The following is a 25,528-nucleotide window of genomic DNA, read 5'->3' as shown; positions in this document are numbered from 1 at the left end:
ACACACCTCAGTCTGCTTCTCAGGATGCACACAGAGGAGATGTCCTGGCAGAGCAGGAAAGGCCCCTGCCCCTGCCAGCTCACGCTGAATGTTTGTGACCTAGGTCTCAGCCCAGGGCTTCCCAGCCTTGGCACTGCTAACACGTGGGGCTGGATCTTCCTCTGGGGGGTGGTGGGGGCTATCTTGTGCATTCCGAGGTGCTGAGCAGCATCCCTGCTCCCCACCCACCTGATGCCAGTAGCATTTCCTCTTCTCCAGTCATGACAACTAAAAATGCCCCTAGACATCACCAGTATAACCCCCAGAGGGTGAACCCCCAGGTAAGTACTCCTGGGGTGGCCCAAGGCCCTCTTCCCTGAGCATTGACAGGGTCCATGGGGGCACAGGGCATGGGAACAGAGAGCCAGGGCCATGCTGAGACTTCTGTCCTATTCCCCCCCACCTTCCCCGCCCAGTGACGGGAGAGTCCCCTCCCAGCCTGTCTAAAGAACTGACCAGCACACTGGCCGGGGTCGGTGACGTCAGCTTCGACTCCGACAACCAGTTCCCCCTGGACGAACTCAAGATTGACCCCCTGACCCTGGACGGACTGCACATGCTCAACGACCCCGACATGGTCCTGGCCGACCCGGCCACCGAGGACACCTTCCGGATGGACCGTCTGTGAGCTGCACACCCGGCACATCGCCGCCCAGCCCCCGGCTCCATCACCCCGCCGGTCAGTGGTCCCGACGGCGTCTCCCTGAGCCCAGGGACGGCCGCGCTCCGTCCTTCGCAAACGGCCGAGCTTGTGATTCTGAGCTTGCAATGCCGCCAAGCGCCCCCTGCCCACCCGCCCGCCCCCCCAGCTGTCCACCTCCCTCGGGAGGCCGCGTGTCACCCCCGCGGACCCTCCCTGCGCGTGCTCTCTCGCCCCCCACCCTGGGCCATGAGCCGTCCCCCCTGTAAGATGCGGAAAGCGTGTTGGGCAGGGCCGCCGGCCTGGAGGGGGCGCTGTGGTCCACGGCGGCGGTGGGCTGAGGTGCATTTTCCGACTGTTGTCCAGCTCTCACTGCCTTCCTTCGTTCCTGGTCCTCCCCCTACCCGCCCGGCCACCCCCCAGCCTGAGGTTAGGTAGCGAGCCAGCCTCCCCCACTCCCCGCCCCGCCAAAGGGAGAAGGTGCCAGAGAGAGGGGCAGACACAAAGTGAAATAAACACTATTTTGACTGCTGTCTTTTATATTTCTGAGCACATTCAGAGAATGCTAGAGTCCGTCCCATGGAGGTAGACTATAAAAGGTGTGAACAGAGCATGCAAAGCAGCTAAATCTTCCTGGGACCCACACACCTGCTTTGCCCTCCCCCAGCCAGGTCCCTCTGTGGCCACCTTTGCCCTGAAAGTGAAGCCCCTGGCCAGGATGAAGGGGCCTGCCAGGGGATGCATGTGGAGACGGGGGTTATTTCTGGGGGTTGTTTTCGTCTCTCAATTTGTTTTCATCTTTTTTTCTCTGTACCGTGGTCACTGTTACTGTTATTTAAAGAACGGGGTGGGGAGGGGGTGGCCAGGGCATTTTTTGTTGTGTTTTTGTTTGTTTCTTTTGGTTTGTATTTACACTTTGGTTGTAGACGAGTAGCTGACTCCTTCAATCCAACACTTGCCTGAGAGCATGTTTTTATTCCAGATATCCCATGTTATATATTTTTTAAGCTAACTGGAAGTAGGCTCCTGCCTGCAGGGTCTGAGCTGAGTCTCCGGCCGCTTTCGCTCAGGCCCGCACTATCTCGAAATGGAAGGGCTGAGTGAGGGCGGGTTGGGCCTGGTAGGGTCTCTGGCAGAAGCTCGAGGTGGCCGGGGGTGCCGTGCCCTCCAGCCACATGTCAGACTCCCAGGAAGGAGCCACGGCTTTTATTAAGGGTCCCTCGAAGACCCAGCTCTGCCTGGTCATCCTCAAGGTGCCTGCCAGTCCTCAGGGAGGGCTAGTCCCAGACCCCGAGGTTGGCGGCGGCGGCAGCCCCTCTGCCCTGATGCACCCCAGCGATGGGGTGCCCCCTCGCCACGAGACCCAGCTGACAGTCGTCCCCGCCAGCCGCCCCTCTCATGGCCCCTCTGGGCAGGGCTGGCTCCGGAGGAAAGAGCCGTGTGCATTGTAGCGGCGGCGTTCCAGGAGGCTGAGGTGACTATCAGGGCTCCGACCGTGCTGGGCGCTGTCCCTGTGCCCTCCAGGCCCTGGGAGGGGGTGACAGGGGTGTCTTTGTTTTCGGTCAGCTGCTCGGAGATGGGAACTTACGTTTCGGTCCCTCCGAAGCCGCATCATCTTGAGCGCTCGGCCTGCAGGCCGGGCCGGCACCTTCTGCGCGGTGTGCATCTCTCCGTGTGGTGTCGCGGCCACTGCCTCTAGGTCTTACGAGCCCTCGGCTCTGTCCGTGTGGGAGCCAGATTTCATCCTAGTGACATCCCTCCCTCTCGTCCCCCGGGCCAGGCTCGTAGCACCTGGCCAAGCGACTGGGCGGCCACAGGCGTGAGAAGGCCCCCTCCTCCGTCAGGTGGCCCCTGCTGCCTGCGTCTGGGCTGGGGGACACGGGGTCAGTCCGTCCAGGTCGAGGGCCCAGCCTCTTACTGAGGCAGGGGCTGGGAGCAAAGAGTGAGACTTTTTTTTTTTTTTTTTAAAGAAAAAACTACATGTACATAGAAGAGTTTGATTACTATTAGACTTGTGTGTAGAACTTTTTAAAAAATGGCCTTAATAAGATTACAAGCAACCTTCCTGGATGCAATTTTCAAATGAGGCACTGGGGACCCCCATGAGGGAGCCTCGTCAGCCCCTACTTCCCGTCTGCTCGGCGCCCGGTTCTCAGTGCAGATGGGCAGGAGAGGGAGGGTGTCCACCCCTGCAGCCTGTGTCCAGCATCCCCTTGGCTAGGGGGCACAGGTGACATTGTATTTATGTGGCCACTTTGGCCCAGGAGGGGCATAGGTGCAGTTTTCCCAGGGAAGGGGTCCCAGCCAGGAGCCGGTGGCCAGGCGTCCCTGTGTCCTCAAAAAGGTTCACACCCCTGCCTGGGCCTGGACAGGCCTCCTGAGGTCTGCAACAGGGGATTTTGCTTATTTCTTAAATACTGCTTCTCTACTAAGTATTCTTGAATTGCCAAGATTTCCTGAAACAGGACAGCCTAAGGGAACCAGCCCTTTGACTTGTGATGTGAAAATACTGTGATTTCAGACGAGCCGCGCCGTGAGGGGTGGGCCGGGGCCCCGGAATATTGTACATAGACCCGCCGCCTGTGTCCTCGCTCGCTCGCTCGCTCGGGACAGGCCTGGATGCTCAGCCCACGTGAAGTCAGAGGCCAAGCCAGTCTGTCCCCCTGCCGCTGGCCCTGAGTTCTCCCGATTTCAGTCCCCTCAGCTATGGGAACTTCTGCCCCGGGAACAAGCCAAATAGTGTGTTCCCACCTGCCTCAGTTTACCCTCTGTCCCCCAAGCCCCCAGGACAGTGAGTTGTTTACCCCCAGGGACGTTTGTGGGCCAAAGTAGAGCCCGGGATCAGCCCCTCTCTGTGTCCTCCAGAGAAGAGGGCTTGTGTCCCTGCCCCCTCAACACCCACCCATCAGAGTCACCCCCCCCCCCAGTGTCCAGGGCTGACGTCGGGGAGGAGAAGGGGTCTTGTCAGGATCGTATTCCCTGTCACAGGTACCCATGCCAACCTCCATCCCCACTGAGTCCTTACCAGGGGGAAGATAGGCAGCGTTCTTCGGGACATCCTGCAGCCCCCTCCCTGTTCTCCCCACACACCCTGCTTCCTCCCGACACTCTTCTGGGCAGGAAGGGTTGGGGGGTGCCAACCCCTTGGGGCAAGGGACGCCGAGACCCTCAGTGGAAAGCTTAGGAGGCAGGTTGACCCTTCAGCAAAATTTAGGGGCCCACAGCTGCCAGCATCCAAAAACTGTCTATGCTCCCCTGTGGGGGACAAGCCAGAGCAGAAGGGGCCCTAATTGGGGTGAGTCCAGCCCCCCCTGCCCCTGTGGCCCTTTCCCCAGCCACACCTCCACGCAGACCTCCCTGCTGGCTTCTGAGCCACCTGCCTGCCCCGGGGGTGTTGCCTTGAGGGCAGGGGTCCTGCCTTTGCAGCATCTTTCTGGTCTCGTCTATTTGTGGGTTTGGGGGGGCTGGGAAGAAGGGTTCTGTCTGTGTGTTTGGCCTGATTTCTTTGGGTGGCTGAGGTCCCCAGAGGATGCCTAGCCGGGTGGACCCTGTTGTGAGGCCCATGAGTCATAGTGGGGCAGGCAAGGATGGGCGTCCAACTCCAGGAGACCCCCATGTGGAGGGTGAGAAGGCTCCACGTCCATCCAGATGTGCAGGGCTGCGTGCCAGGTGCTGGCTGTGGCCCGGTCAGGCAGGACGGGAGCCGGTGCCAGGACTGTGGGGAGCTGGGCTGCCTTCTCCCCCACCCAGCATCCTGGGCCTGATGAGCCCGCGTGAGGGACCGTCCTTGGGCCCTCAGGGGAGCTGAGGACACACAGGAATGTGCCCCCCTCCCCAGGCCTCCACATCTCAGCCAACCCCCAGCTGGTTCATAACCAAACATCCTTCCAGACTCCCACCCCCCAAATGGATTCTGGGTTTTCTGCATTTCCAAAGAAGGCATCCCCACTCCTGGGTACAGGCTGGGTGTGGTAAGGCCTGGTGGTATTGGGGGGCCCTCCCCCCCCACCCTGCTCCTGACAAAGCAGCAGCAGCACCCATCACCCTCCCTGGGTTCTGATGGAGCTGTAGTTAAGAGGCCACAGAGGGTGTGGGGGCTGCAAGGTCAAGGGTACCCCGTGCCCCTCGTCTTGGCCCATCACTCCTGCAGGTGGCGCTCCAGGTAAGGGAGCTTTGGCCACCGGAGCCCTTCCCACTTGGCTTGCAGAGCTGCGGGGTGGGGGGGGGGGGGGGGTTCTGTGTTCTTTGCCCACTGCTGGAGGCCTGCCTGGGGTGAGTGGGCAGCTGGGTCTGTTGCTGCCCCACCTCCTGGGGGTTCCTGGGACATTCCCCCATCAGGCCCTGCCCAGCCAGAGCTGACTCTCTGTTCTTGGTTTCTCTTGGCCTTTGGCCTCCAGGGGTCCTGGTTGGGTGGGGCTCAGGCACCTCTCATCACCCTTCGTGTGCCACATTCTCTCTGAAGTGGCCACTCCCCAGGAGGGAGGTGGGGTGACCCGCACCTTCAGGCCTGGGCGCTGGAGTACTCTGAGAGGTATGGGGGAGGGGAGGGTAATGGGAAAAAGGCCCTTGTGACCCAGGCCTCAGTTTCCCTCCGTCATTGGCTCAGACCCCATGGGTCTTGGGGCCTCAGGCTCCTCCCTGGCAGGGTCAGGGGTAGGGGCTGGACATGAGAGTGATGCTGACTTCAGACAGTTTCCCCCTGCATTCTGCCCTCTTGGCCAGCCCTCCACACCCTGTCCCAGGATGCCAGGGACACATGGTACCTGCGGGGGAGGGGTGTTGCCAGGGGAGGGTTCTGGAGCTTGGGGGCAATCAATGCCCAACCCATCCTAGCCCATCACTTCTGACCTCTTGCCCACTCGGGACAGGTGGACACAGCTGTGGCCTTTGCCACTAGGCCCCGAGAGGAGGGCTTTGGCAGCCAAGGTCCACCAGCCCCTCTGTGCCCCACCATAGGAAACTGCCCCCCAGGGGGCCGGGCAGGCCCGCTGATATATGCAAACCACTGGTCCGAGCCCTGCTCCGCCTGTGTTCTTCTGTCCCCAGGCTGGCTCTGCCCCCCTCCTCCCCCCAGCATGTACACTCTGCTGTGGATGTCCCGTGGGCCGTGGGTTGGGTGCCCATGGCGGGTGGGGGCGGGCGGCTCAGGGCGCACTCGGCCGGCCCCTGCCCATCCTCTCTGGTGTGGACGCTTTTGTCTTTGTACCTTTGCATCCTTTGTAATGAAACATAATAAAAATCCAATGTTTTCGTCTCTGCCTCCTCCCCTTTTTTCCCCCCACAACGGGGATGGAACATGGGCCTAGTGGGATATGCCAGGTGGGAGCCACACACAGGCACCCCCACACACACACACATGCATATGGACACACAGGCGGGAGCCCCTCATCCCCAGCCCTAGCCAGCTAGTGGGGCCTAATGTCTGGAAGGGGAAGGACCCCCCACCCCCACCCCAGGATCCTGGAGCAGGCACTCGGTGGGATCCAGGCCCATGACCTTAAGTGGGTAGGATGCAGCAGCAGGCCTGGGGCCTCCCACATTGGGGTTGGACACTCCTAGTCAGGTTGTTGGGCCCTAGCCAGTCAGGAAGGGAGTCAGCGGCAGGCCTGGGTTTGGGGTCCTTTCCCAGTGCTCCCTCAGAGGCCCCACCCCACCTGCAGCAGAGCTCGCAGCCAGCCACTCCAGCACACACGCTTTATTCTGTCCTCTCTGAGCCCCTCTAGGGCAGCCACCCCCTGGAGCCGGGTGTTAAGTTCCCTGCTTGTCGCAGTAAGGGCGGCCACGATGGTGGCCATCTTCCAGCAATGGATCCCCACCCCCATCCCTAGGCCTGCAGCAGCCTCTGAGTCTCGTAGTCCTCTGGGATGGTGTCTGCGGAGAAAGGGCAAGCAAGCGAGAAGGGGTGAGCTGGGGCAGGATGAACTCCCCACCCTCCCTGGCGGGACGCTCCCCTCACCATTGCATCGGTAGCGTAGATTGGCCCAGATGATGTTCTCTTGGGAGAAGCAGAAGACGCCCAGGCGGCCACCCCGCATGGTTGTGTCCAGGACCACGTTGCTGTCGGCCACCAGCTCAGGGCCCTCGTAGAACCGCACTCTGTGAGGAGGATGGGACGGTGAGGCAGGGCCCTGGGCTAGGCCCTCCCTTCTGAGACCTTGGCGTCTGACTTGGAAGATGGGTCCCCTCCTGTCTGGGAGTGGGGGCCATGTGTTCCCCCCTGCCTGGGCCACACTTAGGGCAGGTGGGGCTTCTGAGCTGAGCCTCAGTTTCCCTGCATGAGAGGATGGACACAAAAGGTGCTAAGCAGAGTGCCTGGACTTGCTGGCAGTGCAGAGTGGGGACTGAGAAACAGGGAGTGAGTAGGACCCCACCTTCTATCTGAGGACCTGCTGTGTCCTGGGTCTTAGGAGGAGGGTCATGTTCCAGAGCCAGACAGTTAATCTAATTGCCCGTATCATTCCCATTTTACAGATAAGGGGACTGAGGCCCCCTGAACCGCCAGGAGCCAGGACAGAGCAAGGGACTCCTGGTCCATCGGCAAGGGGTGGGGTCCCCACCTGATGTAGCCCACTTGGGGCCGGTGCTGCAGGAACCAGCGGTAGGATGTCTTGTCCTTCCAACCCACGTTGCGGGGGTCCTTCCATAGCAGTCGCACCTGTGATGCTGTGTCCCCTGTGTGCCAGAGTGCGTTCCGCAGCTGCTCCCCAGGGCCTGTGGAGGACTTCACGGCCTGCCAAGCCCAGGGACGGGGGAACAGAGTCAGAGACCGCACAGGCTACTGGAGCCCCCCAGAACCCTGCCTGCTGGGACAGGTGGGGAGCTGCAGGTCTTGGCAGTGGTGGGAGGCCTTAGGGTACCTGGATGGGAGACCTGCAAGGAAGCTTTTCTGAGGATCACTTGGAGATTTGTAGGTGGGATATGGGGGGCAGGGATGGTCCGGGATCTCATGAGAGGATTTGGGAGTCCATGGACAGGTTTGGGTTCTGAGAGGATTTGGAAGGGTCTGCAAGAGGACTTAGTGACCTATAGAAAGTCTTGGGTGTCCATGGGATAAACGGGGGGCTAGAAGATTTGGGGAATTTACTACAGGGTTTCAGTGACATACTGGGGTCTAGAGGTTCTGCAGGAAGATTTGGAATCTGAGGAAAAGTTTAGGGCTCCATGAGAAGGTTTTGGGGCCTAAAGGACGATTGGGGGGCCCCGAGGGAGTGTGTGAGGGCCTGTGGGACCCAGGGGAGGGCTGGGAGGACTCTGAGATCCATAGAATGATGCTGGGGGGCTGTAAAGGCTTTGGGAGTCCGCAGAAGGATTTGGGGCCTCCTAAAGGGCACAGGGACCTAGAGGGCAGGTAGGGCCACAGACACCTTGAGCTGAATGCCGGGTTCAGCTACCGCGCGGAAGGGATTCGCCTGCCAGTATGTCTGCTCCATCTGCTTCCACATAACCACATAAAAGCTGGAGCTGTCCTGGTAGCCAAAGATGAAGCCTGCGTAGTCGTCATCCGTGACCGTGTTCACGTGGAACGTGCCTTCGAAGTCCACGCCATTGAAGGCCGTGTAACCTGGGGGAAGGGACGCTAACTTTACCCCCACCGGAGCCCTGGCCCCCCTCCCCACCCGCCCCTCTGGAGTCCAAATTGCCTCCTAGGCCCAGATCCCCACCCACAGGCCCTCCCCATCCCCCCCCCCCCAGGCCAGCCATGACCACTCCCCTGAGCCTGCCAACCGCCTAGGGCCACGCTCCTTCAGAGTCCGGAACTGTCCGGCCCCCGGAGCCCAGTCCCAACCTGGCTCTGCTTTTCCTGCGTTCGGACCCGCCCCTGGCCCCGCCCCGCCCCAGCCCTCCTCTGACCCCGCCCCCTTTTCAGCTCGCTGCACCGCCTTGCCCCTCTCCTCGTCTCACCCACAGCCAGGCCAGGGTCGCTGTTCATCGTCTGCACGATCTCCATACCCTGAAGGGGTCAAAGGAAGAAGGGCCTCAGGCCGGCCGCGTGGGCCCTCGGTTCCCCCGCCCCCAGCTTAGGACCCGCTCCCACCACCTCCCGCCAGGGCCCAGTCCCAACCTGGTTGAGCACCACCCAATTGGGATCTATTTGCGCGTCGCCCTCGGGGTCCAGTACGACAGTCTGGAAGGCCCGGAAGTCAGTGAGGGTGACCTCGGCATTCTCCGGGCACACATCGATCTTGTCCACCACCTTGTCCGCGTCGAAGTCGCCCTGGCACGCGTCGCCCACTCCGTCCCCTGAGAGACCCGAGCGGTGGGGTCAGCGCCAGCCCCGCCCAAGACCTGGTCCCGCCCACATCTGCTATCGGTCCCGCCCACACCAGGTCCCAGCCCCGCCCACACCTGCCCACGTCTCCACACCTGCCCACGTCTCCACACCAGCCCCAATCCCACCACAGGCCCCGCCCCCTGCCTTACTGTCTACGTCTTCCTGGTTTGGGTTGGGCACCAGGCGACAGTTGTCCCGACTGTCGGGGACCCCGTCGTTGTCGTCATCCTCGTCGCAGGCGTCACCCTGGCCATCGTGGTCTGAGTCCTGCTGGGCACTGTTTGGTACTGTGGGGCAGTTGTCCCGTGAGTCCTGGTGTCCATCCCCATCCCTAGAATTGGTGGGTGGGACACAAAGACAGTGAGATTTCCCAGAGTGCTGGGTCGGGGCCGCCCACCCTCGGTCCCCACTCGCACCCCAGATGGCATCCTTACTGGTCTTGGTCGCTGTCGCAAGCGTCTCCCACAAAGTCGTGGTCTACATCCCTCTGGGGAGGAAGGATGCAGGAGTCCGAAATAGGGCAGGGAAATTCCGAAGCCTCCCACCCACCCCCACCCCCATTCCAGAGCCAAGGTCATCCTGACCCCACGGAACACCCCCCACCGCGCTTAGACTAGGTTTCAGTCTCCTTAACTAGTCTAGAGCTCATCTCAGGGATCTGACCCATCTGGGGTGTGGCCCGCGCTCACCTGGTCTGGGTTGCTTTTCTGGGGACAGTTGTCGCAGGCATCCCCTACACCATCACCATCACTGTCCTTCTGGTCTGAGTTGGGCACCCTTGGGCAGTTGTCCACCGTATTTCGGATCCCTGCGAGAAGCAGGGGGACAGCACAGGATCCCAAGATGGGGGCGGGGCCAGGCTGACCAGCAAGGCAGATGCAAACCACGCCTCTCCCGTAGATACGAAGTTAAATCAAGTGCTTCTGCACGGGCCCAAACCTCAGAGACTTAATGATGGCCGGCGGCTGAGGGGACTGGCTCTCACAGGGGAAGCTCAGGGGGACCTTCCAATGGCACTGTGAATGTAAAATTGGCACCTCCCTGGCACTAAACCCCAAGCTCACGTCTCTGCGCTCCTACTTAATCCCTGCAGCATCTGACCCAGGGTCCACCTTCCCCTCCTCCAAATGTTCCTGCCTTTTACCCTCTGCGTCGTGTCCCGGCTTGCATCTTTCCGCCCACCAGAGCGCAATCGTGGTGCCTGGAGCCCAGGGGAGCTCACCGCGGCGGCTTCTAAAACTAGCCGAGCTCCGCCCCCAGGCAAGCCCCGCCCCTCGCTGCCGGCCCTGCCCTCTTCCCTCCCCTCTGCTGCTGCGCTCACGGTCGCCGTCGATGTCGTCGTCGCAGGCGTCGCCTTTGCCGTCCTGATCTGTGTCCTTTTGGTCGTCGTTCTTCTGGGACCGGCAGTTGTCGCAAGCGTCACCCCACTTGTCACTGTCCGCATTGCGCTGGTCCGGGTTCCGCACCAGCTTACAGTTGTCCTGGGTGACAGGGCCGGGTGGGGGGGGGTAGGCCTCGAGGGGCAAACGTCACTCCCCAGACCAGCCCATCTTCGAGGCCCCGCCCCCTCCGCAGAGACACCCTCATCCCTCCTGGACCCCCGAGTCCACATCCTCTTAGGTCACTTTCCTCACCCAAGCCACACCCCCACCCAGCCTTGCCTAGGACTCGACGTTGGCCCCACCTGCTCGTTGAGGACCCCGTCCCCATCGGCATCCGGATCGCAGGCGTCTCCGATGCCGTCGCGATCCACGTCCTCTTGCCCTGAGTTGGGCACCGTCACACAGTTGTCCTAGGGGCGGGCACAGCGGGCATGAGGGGCGTGGTCGGGGAAGCCCCGCCCATCGCCGTCCAGTTCACGCCCTTGAGACCCCGCCCACCTTACGGCACTGGAGTTCTGAGCAGCGAAGCTTCTCGTCAGGGAAGCCGTCTAAATCCGTGTCTCGGCCGCAGAGGAGCCCGTTGCCTGCCCAGCCAACGGCGCACTGCGGGTGGGGTAGTGAGTAGGTGCCCCGGCGTGATCGCCACCCATCCCACCCCACCTCACTCTTTCATACCCATGCCACGCCCCTCCCTGCTCGCCCGCACTCACCACGCACGATCGCGAGCCATCGCGTTCCAGGATGCAGTCGGCCTTCTCATGGCACGGGCTGGGCGTGCCGTCCGGGCAGAAGCGCTGTGAGCGCCGCTTGCAGCCAGATGTCTGGTCGCCCACGAAGCCGGGCTGGCAAGGGCCGCACTGGAAGGAGCCCTGGGCCCGGGCCGCGGGCAGTGAGCTTGGGCTGCCTGCCACTTTGCACCCACCCCCAGTGTCTCGATCCTTCCCCACTCCTCCCGGGCCTTACCCGGGTATTGACGCACACGGAGTTGGGGACACAGTTATGCTGCCCGGTCTCACACTCGTTAATGTCCGTGCAAACCTGGAAGGCAGGGAGCGCAGAGGTCACCGCCCACACGCACAAACCCTCAGGCCTCCCACCCGGTTCACGTCTCCTCTGCATCCTACCTCTCCCCTCCATTCCTCCCCCAACCTCAACCATCCTGATGAGGACCCTTCCCCTATCCATCCCCCAGGCCCCGGTCCTCCACCCCTTCCCGCTGAAGCGAGGCAGGAAAATGGCCGCAAGGCTGGAGGACCAGTTTATTGAACAAAATGAGGCGCCCCCCCCAATTCCCTCCTGGAACCCACCCCTCCATGGCCCTCACCTGCTTGTTGGCCTTGGCGAAGGCCAGCCCCACGCCCTCGTGAGCGGGGCCGCTGTACCCGGGCGGGCAAGCCTCGCAGCGGAAGCCGGGGCTGGTGTTGATGCAGCGGACGCGGGGAAAGCAGGGATGGGCGTTGCACTGGGGGAGGAAGGGCCACGGAGGGTCAGAGGATGCAGGAGGTGGGCCCCCTCGAGAGTGGCGCCTCAGGATTTTTGGGGCTTGAACTTAGAAAATTCAGAGGCCATCAGCCAGCATTTGGGGAGGGGGGTGCCCTGTGGGGCAGAGGCCATCGTCCCAGGGGTCAGGGGTCAGGAGCGACTTTGCCTTGATGGGGCTAGGGGAGCGACCTGGCGGAGAGAGGGGAGTGTCTGGAGGGGGCTGTTCCCGGGAGCGGAAGAGCTGGGTGTTCAAGGGTGGAGGAAGGAATTGCGAGGGCGGGCGTCCCCAGCAGAGGGGGGTAGTGGTCGTCGGGGCGTGCGTGTCCTGCGGGGGAAGCGTCGTCCGGGCGGGGGCCTCGCGGTGGTGGAAGCGCCGCTGGGGCTTGTGAGCCCCGGAGGTGAGGGGGGGTCGTCGGGGCGGAGGGCTCTCTGCCGTAGGAGAGTGGTCGGGGCGGGCGTCACTGGCTACGGAGGGGGTTGGCGGGACCGGAGTCACTGATGGTGAGGGAAGTGGTCGGGGTGAGGGCCCCCCGCCGGCAAGGTCGTCCGGACGTGCGCCCCCAGAGGTGAAGGGGTCCTCCGGGTGAGGACCCTCAGCGGGGGAGGAGATTGTTGGGGAGGTCGGTAGTTGTGGGGGCAGGCGTTAGGGAGATCGTCGGGGCGGTGGGGGGCGAGCGCACCTCGTTGACGTCGACGCAGTGCGAGCCATTGCCAGTGAAGCCCGCGGGGCAAGGTCCACAGCGCGCGCCGCTTGCCGTCTGAGTGCAGAGCACGCCCGGGTAGCAGAAGCCGGGCGCGCACTGGGATAGGGGCCGCACGCTCAGGCCCGGGGTGCGCGCCGGCTGCATCCCTGCGGGGAGTGAAGTGGGGCTGGTCAGGGCCACGCCGGGGGGTGGGGCGTGGGCAGAGTCTATCGGAACCACGCCCCGTCCTGGGGGCCACCCCTGGGGGCGTGGCGAGGTCCCGGGCTTTCTGGGACCCCGCCCCGGACCACGCTCCCTGCCCGCCAGGTTTTCTCAGTCACTGTATCTCCGCGCCCGTCCGTTTTCTGCTTCTGCCTCAGCGTCCCTGCATCTCCCTGCATCTCTCGCACGGCCTCTGCTTCTTTTCGTGTGTCCACCATCTCCCTTCCCATAGTCTCTGTCTCCCCTCCTTGTTCGTCTCTCTCCATCCCTCATCCAATCTCTCCATCTCGGTCAGCCTCCGTCTCTTCCTGCCTCTTTTCCTCCCGGTCTTATCGTCGCTGTCTCTTTGTCTCCCCATCTCTTCTCCAGCTCCCGCCTGCCGCCTCTCTGCCGCCCCAGCGGCGCTCACCGCACGCATCACACTCCATCACTGTGTTTTTCAGAAACGTGATCTCCTTGACCTGCGGTGCAGGGGGGATGGGGTGTAGTCAGCGGGGCCCCATCCCTCTCTTCCTCCCTTGTGTCTCCCCTCCCCCTCCCCCAGACTCCCTTCGCACAGGCCCACTCACTCCCCTCGGATCCCCCCCCCCCGCCACCCCGTACTCCCTATCCTCCCCGCCCCTCCCCTCCTTCCCTGGGACTTTAATCCCCTCACGGACCCCTGTCTTCTCCCGCGGAACCTTCTACCCCTGGGACTCCCCTTTCCCTCTTTTCTACAACGTCCTCCCCGGATCTTGGTACCCAGAACCCTCTCCCTCTCCACCGGGACCTCCTTCTCCCATCCTCCCTCCCCTCCCCTCCTCTTCCACGCCTCTCTCCCCTCCTCCGCACTCCCTGTCTCCCCACCCTGGTCCGCACCTGCTGCCGCAACAGCTCCCGCACATCCTGCAACGCGGCGTTGGTCTCCTGAAGTTCCCGAAGCATCTGCGGGCCCAGATCTGCACCTGCGCCGACAGGAGGCGCTGTTGGGGCGTCGGGGTTTGGAGACCCCCACCACCAGTCCTCACGGCGCCGCGGCAGGGACCCGGGACGCCCTCATTCCTTGAACGTCCGCCCTGCTGCCTGCTTCCTCCGTCCTGCACGTCCCGGTGAACAGTCCCCGAGCCCCTGGGAGCCGCGACCCCAGGCCTCACGGGTCCTCTGGTATGGTTGGGGGTCGAGGCCACGCGTGGGGGAAGGGGCGGCTTACCTAGTGGTAGCTGGCCCTGACCCGACGCGCCGAGGGCGACCAGGGTGAGCAGGAGAACACAGGCGGCGGCAGGAACCATGGCGGCGGCGGGGAGCTGGACTGCAGGTCGCTCTCTGCTGCCCACGAGGCCGCGGGGCCTATTTATCCCGGCGGCGCAGCCGGCTCCCGGGACGGCCCACCCCCGGCCCTGCCCAGCGTCCAGCCGCAAGGTAAACAGATGGCACTGGTCTCTGCATTCAAGGCCCCGCCCGGTGTTGCTGAACCTGGACACGGCGGGGAAACTGAGTCACGGGGGAAACTGAGTGTAGAGGTCGGTGGGGCAGGTTGTCAGGTGGGACCACCCTCCAGCCCTCTTTCCCTTATTTACTGAGTGCCTGCTGTATGCCAAGAGTGGGACATGGCTGAGTACGAGGTGATCCCCGTGGCGTCTCCCCTCAGCTCTCACTTGGGGAAACAGAGTCAAGAGAGGCTAAAGGTTAGCCTCCACCCCCGCCCTCTGCTTTAAGTCAGGCTGACTGGCCCTCCACTCTTTCCTCACTTGCTTCAAAATGTGGCAAATGACATCTTTCTGTGCTTCAGTTTCCTCCCCTGCACAATGGAGGTAATAAGTATCATTGTTAATGATTATCATTATTACAGGAAAACGGGGAGTCAAGTGAGAGCGGGGACTCTTGGGTTCCCTGCCCAGGTCTAGAGGGTTGCGAGTGCCTCCCCATCCGCTTTATGGTCTTCCCTCTCTGTGGTTCTCTGGCTGGTGAGTGGTAGGTAGGGACGGCTTGGCCCGGAGCCCACGCAGTTTCCCAATCTGTGTAATGGGCTGTGTGGAGGTCCATCCTCAGCAGGGGAGCGCACAAATTCAAGGGCTCCAGCAGGAGGAGGTCTGTGGGGGGTGGGCAGGGCTTCTGTTTGTGGAGACTTCGCCATACCTTCCGAGCTCCAATCCAGCTCCTGTGGGCACAGCCTGTAATAAAAATAAAAATTACTGCTAATCAGGAAAATCGTCCCTCCCAGCGCAGCCTCAGCCTCGCTCCTGAGCTACAAAACATCTCGACTTTCTGGAGTTAACCCTCTCCACCCCACCCTCCAAGTGCTCGAAACCTCTATTGTATAGATCAGGAAACGGAGGCCCAGAAAGGGGAAGTGGCCGGCCTAAGGCCACCACGAGGGGCAAGGGTGAAGTCAGAGTAGGGTCATAGCCAGATCTATTCTCCTGGGAGGCTGCAGAGAAGTCACCGAGGGCTTCCCAGAGGAGATGGAATGGAAACCTCAAGGAAAGGAAGGACTCAGATAAGCAGAGGAAGCACCTATGGCTTGGAGGTGGGGAAATTTCAGACACATTAATTTATTCTACAAACACACACTGAGCACCTACTATGTGTCATGTCCTAGGCCGGACTCTTGACACAGGATGAACAAGCCAGACTGGGCTCTTCCCTCGAGGGGAGACCAGGTTGGTGGGGAGGCAGCTGCATAATCACCCAAAGGGGCCAGAGCTGTGATGGGGATACACAGGCAGCAGTGGGAGACCCAGTGAGGTGCCTGACCTAGCCTGGGGTGGGGTGGGTTGGGTGGGGTTGGGGGGAACCTGGGTAGGCTTTTCAGAGGAGGAGGGAACACTACTAAACTTGGACCAGGAAGGTGAGGAGGACATGGCCAGGCAAAAAGATCTTGGTATGCATTCCAGGTAGAGGAACAGAATATGCAAAGGCCCTGAGACAGAAATGAGCCTGGTCTGTTAGAAGGAATGATCTCAGCGTGGAGAGATGTTGGGGCTCAGAAGATGCAGTGCCAGTGGTCCGGAGCTCAGGCTGTCTTCTAGGGCAATAGGGAGCTGCAGAGGGTGAGTAGGAGGGGTTGGGCCTGGCAGGGAGACTAGGTGGGAGCAGTCAGCCCCAATGTGGGCATTTCTAGTGAAGCCTGCGCCCTGACAGTGCCCACCTTGCCTGCTGCCTGAGGCTGGGCCATGAGCTCACCTCCTGTTTTCCTTGGCGCCCAGCACATCTGGGGGCCGCTCCCGGCTGGCACTGGAGTTCTTGGGAAAACCACAACTCCAGCAGGGCCTGTGGGCTTGCGTGTGCCTCATGCAGCTGAGACAAGGGCGCATGGAAGCCAGGCCTCTGCCACAGGCTGGGCACGAGGCTGGGACTTGGACGCACGTGGCCTTGTTCATGGCCAGGCCACGGGGAGATGCAGGGAAGGGCATTCCAAGCAGGGGGAATGGTAAAGGCAGAGGTCCTGAGGATGTCCCAGTTTGCAGATCAGACAACAGAGGCCCAGAAAAGCAGTCTGCTTTCACGATCCTGCCTCCTGGATCTCACCAACCCTGAAATCCTCCTTCCAGGCGGTGATTCCTTCTCTCAAGCACACCACACCACTCTCACATTACAGAATAACTTATTCCAGGTGTCCTTCCCGGTCTTCGCAGATACTGTTCCCCATCACCCCAAATACCTTCTTCCATCCTTCAAGTCCAGGCTCCGATGCCTCCTCTTCCATGGAGCCCTCCGTGCTCTTCCCGGGCTGGGCTCAGGGGCTGGCGGCTGTATGACAGCCCTCTGGGACCCCTGGCAGAATATTCCTGGCAGAAAAGGTTGGGATGGCCTGACTCTGGGAACTGGGATTGTCTCTGTTTCCTTCTGTCTCTCACAGCCTGGGGATCCCTCGGTGCAGAGAGAGGAGGCTGGTGAGCTGTGAGGTTACCTACTAGGATTAGCATGTCACTTCTTATTCCTTATCATTCATGTGACATCATTACTATTACTATTAATTATATTAATACTTACTATTAATCATTATTAATTACTATTTACTATTAATAATAGTAATACCTGCCCCCACTATACTTTACAACAGACTTGGGGGTCACATGGTCTAGGTTCAAATGTTGGCTGGGCTCAGCCTTCCTGTGTGACTTTGGGCAAGTTGCATGACCTCTCTGTGCCCCAGTTTCCTCACTTGTAAAATGCGGGTGATCATGGTTGAGAGAATTGAATGAGCTAACCTGTGCCTGATGTCTGGCTCCAGTATTAGCCTTGCTATCCAATATGGAACGTATATACTACGTCACTTACACCTCAGATTGCCCTTATTCACATTTTCCTTAGAGAGGAAACGAGACAGCTCGAGGTCACACAGCAGGAATTAGAACTGGGGAAGGCGGGACCCCTAAGGCCTTCACACCGCCCTCATTGCCCTTGGCCCCAGAATCCAGACAAGAAGTGCTGGCCCAGGCCCCTCATTAGCTGTGAAGATTCTGCTGCCCAGGACCTCCTGGCCTGAGCCTTTGGCTGGCGCCCCAGCCGGCTCCCCTTCCCATCACACCAGACCCAGTGGTTCTGGGACCCTGGCCAGGCTGGGGCAGAGGGGCTGGTGCCTGTGTGATGGGGCCCCCGGGCCCTTCCTGGCAGGGGCTTGCTGGGCCAGGAGACATGTGGGCGCCCCCAGCTTACCCAGCCGCCTCTCGTGAATCCAGAGGGAAAGTATGTCGGGAAGGCAGCTGCCCTGCCTTGGGCGGGTCCGGCCACAGGCCCAGGGTCTGGGGAATTCATCAGGGCCATGAGGGAGGCCACTTGGCCACGGCTGCATCCGTAGCTGAGAGTCTGACCCAGCCTGCCTCAGACGGCCCCACTGGACCCATCTCTCCAGAAGGACCAAGTAGTTGGGGGTATGGGAGTGGGTGCCAGGGTGCCACCCAGACACTGGAGTCGGGCACACCCACCCCGACTTACACTGTGAACTTCAGGAAGCCCTGCCTACGCTCCCGGTTTCCAATCTGCCCCAACCCTGTCCCCATTCCATCCCAGGTGCCCAGGAAAGTGCTGATAAAGAAAGGAGATAACAATAAATATAGTGGCTACAATTTTATTGAGCAAGTGCCAAGGGTTCAAAACCTTGCCATACCACATGTGTGGGTTTCCCGTTTCTGCTCCCCCTCTCCTGGCCCCAGGAGGCAGGAACTCCTCCTCATGCAGGGCAGCAGGGCACAGCGATGAAGGTCTTGCTTTTTTCCCCGGCAGGGGGCCCTGGGTCGTGTGTCCCAGCTCTGCTGTGGGGCCTGAGGTAGGCTGCTTAACTTGTCTGTGCCTCGGTTTATTCTTTTTTCTTTCCTTTTTTTTGGGGGGGAAGGGCAGAGCCACCTTCAAAAGTTTATTATCATGTAAATTTTGAATTCTCAAGGTTAGTGAGTGTACTGAACAATCATTGCAGGGGAGAAGGAACTTCACCTCATGAGGAACTGACTGGAATTGACCGATGTGGCATTTAGCGGGTACCGATTTTGGAGAATGAAGTTATAATTCAGGGCAAATCAGCACCTTGCTCCTCTCTCCTTTCCTCTCACATTTAATGAGAGTTTTGTAGGGTAATAGTAAAACAAGTCTGTGTCTGTGTTACAGGGAGAGAGACAGCCTGTGGGGCTAACTACACAAGTTTTGTTCTCTCTTTCTCTCTGTGTGTTTAATGAAGTGAAGAAGAGAAATGGCTAAAGTTTTGGGCGCCTTAACAGGAGCAGTAAAAACCCAGGTGAAATGGGGACAACAAGAGCCCCCACATCTTACGGTCATCATGAGAACTGAGTAAGTTAGCCCATACATAAGAAGTGTGCTGAGCACTTTTCCATGGAGGCACTCATTAATGTCCCCACTCTACAGATGGGCAAACTGAGGCTCAGAGAGGCAGGTTCGTCCTGTTGCCTCAGTTTGGGCACCGGATGCTCAAAGAAGGAAGTCACACACTCCCCTCCCCACAAAGGCCATAGGGAGAGGGTCCCCCACCCAGGCTTCTGCAGCTGTCGGGAGGATGGGTGGGTGGGCAGCAGAGAGCACAGGAAGCAGGGCCCTGACCCCGACTCCTCATCCTTCCTCATCCTCCCTCTTCCTGTCCCTCTCTGGCCCCCACCCCAGCTCATTAACAGGAGGCCCTTGTTCAGGTCAGGGATGGATGGGGCGGGAGGCTGAGGGCGGGGTGTGTTTACCCACCGGCTGCCTGGCAGGCAGTGGCCCAGACCAGGGCATGGGCCAGTGTGGGAGGGAGGGTACTGGGCAGGGAGGAGCCCCAGCCCCAATGTAGGAAGACTGGCACACAATGGGTGCCAAAGAAATGATCATTGGTCAGTGGGATGAAATTAGACAATTTCGTCCACCATACAGACCCCTTGCCACATGGCCAATAGGGAGGAGGTGGTCTTGGCTTTTCAGCCCCGAGGTGGGTGGTCTCGAAGGTGGACAAGTGCACGCAGGGGCATGGAGTGCTTGCTGCTCGGAAGGAGGAGCCAGCTGGACTGCAGGGAACGAAGCCCAGGGGTCAGGGAGGCCACTGTGGGGGGATGTTGGTGCCAAGACCAGGGCAGGTGAATGGGTTCTGGCTGATGAGCATCCCAGGCAGAGGGCACAGCAAAGGGCCCAGAGGTGGGAGATGTCTGATGCATTGGAGGTTCACCGAGGAGGCAGGCGTGGCTGGAGCAGAGAGGTGAGGGAGCAATGGAGTGGGGAGGGGTGTGGTGATGGGAACCCTGTGCAGGGACAGAGCCATGAACCATGTTTGAGCTCCACAGGTGAGTAGGTGGATGGATGGATGGGTGACAGATGGGAAGGATGATGAGTGGGTGCGTGGTTGAATGAATAGATGGATGGATGATGGATGTTTGTATTGTTGGATGGGTTGGGGATGAGTGGATAGATGGATGGATCATGGATGGATGGATGGATGGATGGATGGATGGATGGATGGATGGATAAATGATGGATAGGTAGATAGATGGAATGGCTGGCTGGCTGGGTGGATGGATGGACAGTCAAGTGGTTGGGCAGATGAATGGATGAGTGAGTGGATAGGTGGGTGGGGGGTGGGGGGGTGGGTGAATAGGTGGCTGGGTGGCTGGCTGGCTGGACCCCACCCAGGAGCCTCTCTGGCTATGTGGCAACCCCATTCAGAAATCACTATAAGGAGTCAATGGGAGAATGAAACTGAAGCACATAGTAGGTGTTTTTTGTCCATTCCCTGTTCCCTTTGCCCTACTTGAGACAAAGGGAGGTGAACAATTAGGCCTCAGTGGCTGCCTCTCTGGGCCTCTCACCTTTCAGCTTCTCCCCGTCTCAGGACCTTTGCACAGGCTGTACCCTCTGCCTGGAGCACTCTTCCTCCTGCTCTTTACCTGGCTGGCCCCTACTCACCCTAACCTAAAGGTTACTCCCTCAGGCCAGACCAGGCTGTCTGGCCTGTGTGTCCATATTCCTGCGCCACAGAGGGAGACTGAGGTGTTTAATAAAACCCTCCAGGAATGGCCAAACCACGGCAACTGTCAGGGCAGTCTGAGAGGGAGCTGTGGAACGATGACGGCTCCATGGAGCCTTCTGGAAAAGGGGTGATGTCACTGTTGCTGTTGGTCCACATGGTGCTGGGGGGGGGTGTCTCTGGAACACCCACCTCATGAGGCTTCCTGACTCTATTTCCCACTGGTGTGAATGACTTACTCTTTTCTAGAGTCATGAAGTTCCAAATAATCTGAGTCATGAGACCACAGAACAAGGAGACACAGAACTAAGGAATGACAAAGTCATAGCGTCATGGGTCAATGGGGCCAGAGGACCACAGTGTGCTAAAGCCACAGGACTGTGGGATCCTAGAGCTGCGGGACCGTGGTGTTACAGAGCCACGGGCCTAGGGTGATGTGGCTGCCAGTCAGTGGGAGCACGGAGCTGTAGGATGGTGGAAGCCACAGGGCCCCAGGGAGGCTGGAGACACGGCACGGGGGCATCCCACATCTGAGGTGCCACAGGAGGGAGTCTCCGAGTTGACCCCAACAGAACCGCCCTCTTGGCCATACCCTCATGCGTTGGCTGTCCGGGAGCTACGAGGCGCTTTCCACCCCCATCTCTGGAGCAGCCACAGGAGAGAAGGACCACGCCATGTGCCGACGCCCGGAGCCCGCCAGCCGCCAAACACTCAGTGAGTCCCTGTGCCAGGGCCAAGCGAAGCCGTCCAGGTGCCTGGGAACAGTACCAGTCTCCGGCCGGGCGCGCCGGGACGCTGAGTGCTCGGCAGCAAGTGGAAAAAGAATCAACGAGTTACTTCTACATCCCTATCCTTTCAGAAGCCAATAGCAACACAGCACAGAGGGGAGGATGTATCCTGGCCGCATCCCTCTCCGGGGGGGGAGGGCGCAGTAAACTGGAAAGCTGTCCCCGCCCCCTCCCCCAGCTCCCAGCTCTGCCCACACCAGTAGTCCTAGTCCAGCTCGGATGCCACCAGACACATCCGTGTATTAACGAGCTCTCCTGAGACAGCAACTGTTCACCCTGCAGACCCTGCACCCGACACCCAGAACAACCAGTCTGTTTTGGAGAGGGGAAACTGAGGCCCAGAACGGGAGAGAGCTGGCCCAGGATCACAGAGGGCCAGAGCCAAGACATGAACCCAAACTTATCAGATGCTAAGCGTGAGCTCATCAGCACCCAGCCGGGCTGCCTCTTGGGGCCCCAGCCACCTTCCTCCTGAGGCCCTGGCAGTTTGCTTAAAGGTGGCATGGCATGGAAGGCAGGAACATGGGCCCCGGCAATTTCTTCCCTTAGCTGAGCTCAGAACACCTTGTTCACAGGCCTGTGATGGACAATGAAGCATCATCCTAGTGAGTGCATACTGGGACCTGGTGTTGCTAGTGTGGCGGGACCTTGCCCCCCTCTCATCTTAGAGATTGCAAAGCAGAGGGCTAGGGAGTGAGGTTTGGACCTTCCTGAGGCCTCCAGCACCTTCGGTGAGGCTCTTCTCATCATGATGGGGACATGGGCAAGAACAAACACAGCTAACTTTCTGAAATGCCAAGTTATAGGGAGAGAAAGCCCATCTCTTGCTGCCTTACCCCAATGGCAGGTCTGCCTTCAGGCATGGCTGGATCCAGACCCCAAATGAAGCCTCCAGGATCTGTGTCTGTCAGCTGTCTTCTTCTTCCTTCAAAAAAAAAAAAAAAAAAAAGAGCTTGTGGTAAAATACCCATGACATAAAATGTATCATCTCAACAATAATGAAGTGTGCAATTCAGTGGTTTTTAGAACATTCGTGATACCCCACAATAATCCCTTCTATCTCAGAACATGTTCCTCTCCTCCCAAAAGGAAACCTGGTCCCCATTAGTAGGCACTCCCCAGCCCCTGGCAACCACTAATCTGTTTTCTGTCTCTATGGATTTGCCTGTTCTAGACGTTTCATATAAACAGAGTCATACAACATGTGTCCTTTTGCATCTGGCTTCTCTCACCGAGCGTGTCCTCAAGGTTCATCCACGTTGCAGCTTGTATCAGAGCTTCGTTCCTTTTCATGCCTAACTAGCATTTTATTGGACGCATGGACCACATTTCGTGTATCCATCCTCCAGTGGCTGGACAGCTGGGTTGTGCCCACCCTTTTGCGATTGTGCGGAATGGATGCGGTGAACGTGTCCCTGGAGTATGTAACTGGCGAGTGAGATCCCTGAATCCTATAACTCGATGTCTGACTTTCTGAGGACCTGCCACCCTGTTTTCCACAGAGGCCAGGCCACTGACAGGCCCTCCAGCACTTCCTGAGGGTTCCGGCTTCTCTGCAGCCTGGCCAACACTCATTTTTTCGGCTTGTGATGACGGCCAGCCTAGTGGGTGTGAGGTGGTATCTCGTCGTGGCTCTGATTTGCGTCTCAGTGGTCGGCTCTCTTCCTGCCCCTAGGGGCCAGGCGGGCCAGGCGGGCCAGGCTTAGATCTCTCCTAGCCCAGGTCTGGAGGAAACGGAGCACCTTTCCCCTGATAGGCGCAGCGGAGATCTCAGGGCTAACTCTCATTGGTCCAGCTCAGGTCCCATGCCCTTCCCAGGACCAATCACTGTGCCCTGGCCCGAGCCAGCCTCTCTAGGTGTGTGTTTGGGGGGGCGGGGGGGGCGGTGTCGGTGGTGGTGGTCAGCCCCTCCTGGATGCCACTCTGAGCAGGCAAATGGTAGAGACTGGATCCCCCACCCCTCACTCCTGCCTCGGTGGGCTTTCTGGATCACAGGCTGTTAGGCTCGACCTTCTTTAAATGGGGGGTGATTCTGGCAGCGTGCCAAGCCCCCATTCTCTCCCTCTGTCTGCAAACACTATGAGAGGCCCTTCTTGCTGCCCTCTGCCCTTGGGAAGGGTGGCGGTCCCAGCTGTGACCCAGGCTTCCCTGGAAGGGTGCTGCTGGGGGCGGCTGCAGGCCCAGCCAAAGCCCTTCCCTACTCTGGTGGCCTCTTGACCTCTCGTGGGTACCAGGCAACCTTGAACATCACAGGAAACAGGCTTTGCCCAGAACGGCTGCTACTGCCAGCCTGTTATTTCCAAATGGCTGGCTCATAGTGGAGGAGCCCACAGGAGGGACCTCCTCACCCCATCACCAGTTCCAAGGCAGCTCAAGTGATGTTCAGCTCCCTTGCTCCCAGCGCTGCTTCGAGCCCCAGAGGGCTGAAACCGGGAAACGCAGACTTGAAGGGAACCCGTAAAATCAAGGTGGTGACCCTGACCCAGAGCTGGGAGGGAGGGAGGCAGGGAACAAACAGGAGCCCAGAGAGGGTAAGACATTTGCTCGGGGCCACACAGTAAACAAGAGGCAGATCAGAGGGCGCTTGCGTGGCTCAGTTGGTTGAGCGACTGCCTTCGGCTCAGGTCATGATCCTGGAGTCCTGGGATTGAGTCCCGCATCGGGCTCCCTGCTCGGCAGGGAGTCTGCTTCTCCCTCTGACTCTCCCCCCTCTCATGCTCTCTCTATCTCTCATTCTCTCTCTCAAATAAATAAATAAAATCTTAAAAAAAAAAAAAAGAGGCAGACCAGATTCCAAACTCTACCTTTTTTCCCTCTTTTTAAAAAATCAGCTTTTATTGTAGTAAAAAACACATAACATAAAATTTACCATCTTAGGGGCGCCTGGGTGGCTCGGTTGAGCGACTGCCTTCGGCTCAGGTCATGATCCTGGAGTCCCTGGATCGAGTCCCGCATTGGGCTCCCTGCTCGGCAGGGAGTCTGCTTCTCCCTCTGACCCTCCCCCTTCTCATGTGCTCTCTCTCATTCTCTCTCTCTCTCAAATAAATAAACAAAATCTTTAAAAAAAATTTACCATCTTAATAAATTTTTTTAAAATATTTTATTTATTTATTTGATAGAGAGAGGGAACACAAGCAGGGGGAATGGGAGAGGGAGAAGCAGGCTGCCCGCTGAGTGTGGAGCCCGATGCGGGGCTCGATCCCAGGACTCTGGGATCATGACCTGAGCCAAAGGCAGACGCTTAATGACTGAACCACCGAGGCGCCCCCAGAACACCTGATTTTTTCTTTTAAGATTTTATTTATAGGGGCGCCTGGGTGGCTCAGTTGGTTAAGCGACTGCCTTCGGCTCAGGTCATGATCTCGGGGTCCTGGGATCAAGCCCCACATCGGGCTCCCTGCTCAGCGGGAGGCCTGCTTCTCCCTCTCCCACTCCCCCTGCTTGTGTTCCTGCTCTCGCTGTCTCTGTCTCTGTCAAATAAATAAATAAAATCTTAAAAAAAAAAAGATTTTATTTATTTATTTGAGAGAGAGAATGAGAGGGAGGAGGGTTAGAGGGAGAAGCAGACTCCCCGCCGAGCAGGGAGCCCGATGTGGGACTCGATCCCAGGACTCCAGGATCATGACTTGAGCCGAAGGCAGTCGCCCAACCAACTGAGCCACCCAGGCACCCCAAGAACCTGATTTTAAACAGCCAACTTGCCCCCTTGGCCTGGAAGATTTGGGACCACCTGGTGCTCCAGGCTGGGTCATAAACAGTCCCATAAGGGGAAGCTGTCACAGGAATAATGATGACTCTCAGAGGTAGCTGCTATTTTTCTCCCCATCATAGAGATGGAAAAACCAAGGCCCAGGGATGTGACAGCCCTTGTCCAGCGAATCCTGCATCTCATCCCACCTGCCTGGGAGACTGTGAGGGCAGAGCCAGGCTTGGCTTGTCCAACATTCAAGTCCCCAGCACCTGGAGAGGGGGAGGGGGGCTTGGTGACCCGTAGGTGTTTCAGGAGAACTTGAGCATGATGTGATTCTAGAGCAATGTCCTATTTTCCAGACGGGAAACTGAGTCACCCCGGTAGAGAAAGATTGGGATCCAGCTTTATGCCCTCTTGACCCCTGCCACTGCTCATGAACGGGGCGGGCCCCCTGGGCAAGTCTCAGGCCTGTGGGCTGGCGGGGGTCCCGGGACCTGTTTTTCCACCGGCGCTGGAGTTGATGCTGGGAGGGGCCAGATCTCAGTGCTGGTGATTATTTTTTTAACCTTTGTTGCAGCCAGAGACTCAAAGCCGAAGCCATCCTGCCCCCCACACCCGGCCGGGCCACACGGAGGCCTGACCCACTGGACGCCTGGCTGCTGGGCCTTCCCAAACCGCACGGTCACAGGACCGTGTCCAACTCCACATCTGGACCTTTCGATTTGGTCCCGGTTTCCAGCTGGAACAAAAGGACCTGGGGTGGGCCCGGCATGGTGCACAAAAGTTGGGCGTCAAGGGCTTGGCCCCTGCCCCCTGCCTGCCTCTCCCCGGTGGACCCCATCCAGGCCCGGACACCGAAGGCCACTCTTGGCCTGCAAAGCCCATGGTTCCATCTGGAGCCTGGCCATC

General features: G+C 59.5%; 2 protein-coding genes across 6 annotated transcripts in view; one reads left to right on the top strand and one right to left on the bottom strand.

Annotated features, from left to right (window-relative positions):
* The window catches only part of CRTC1 (CREB regulated transcription coactivator 1), a 78,523-nt gene extending 72,596 nt beyond the window's left edge, over positions 1-5,927 (top strand). For all 5 annotated transcript variants that reach the window (XM_064597562.1, XM_064597572.1, XM_064597568.1 and 2 more), the window contains one exon: positions 456-5,927. In XM_064597562.1, the coding sequence (XP_064453632.1) occupies positions 456-667 (212 nt within the window). In that variant the 3' untranslated portion in view covers positions 668-5,927. The remainder of the gene's footprint in view (positions 1-455) is intronic.
* A 432-nt stretch (positions 5,928-6,359) lies between these two features.
* On the bottom strand, positions 6,360-14,097 carry COMP (cartilage oligomeric matrix protein). The gene is made up of 19 exons (XM_045902213.3): positions 13,910-14,097; positions 13,579-13,664; positions 13,130-13,181; positions 12,496-12,665; positions 11,658-11,795; positions 11,297-11,371; positions 11,044-11,202; positions 10,832-10,936; positions 10,636-10,743; positions 10,273-10,432; positions 9,641-9,759; positions 9,386-9,438; positions 9,101-9,282; positions 8,742-8,920; positions 8,582-8,630; positions 8,044-8,240; positions 7,237-7,409; positions 6,636-6,775; positions 6,360-6,550 (listed from the first exon to the last, which is right to left on the bottom strand). Exons 1-19 carry the CDS (start codon positions 13,986-13,988, stop codon positions 6,504-6,506), a joined length of 2,271 nt encoding a protein of 756 aa, XP_045758169.1. The 5' UTR covers positions 13,989-14,097; the 3' UTR covers positions 6,360-6,503.
* Positions 14,098-25,528: the final 11,431 nt, after the last annotated feature.

Source organism: Mirounga angustirostris, unplaced genomic scaffold (assembly GCF_029215605.1).
Source record: "Mirounga angustirostris isolate CCGP_5_RB_7025 unplaced genomic scaffold, mMirAng1.0.hap1 SCAF_1, whole genome shotgun sequence".
Classification (NCBI taxonomy): domain Eukaryota; kingdom Metazoa; phylum Chordata; class Mammalia; order Carnivora; family Phocidae; genus Mirounga; species Mirounga angustirostris.
This window is presented reverse-complemented; position numbering and strand designations above follow the sequence as displayed.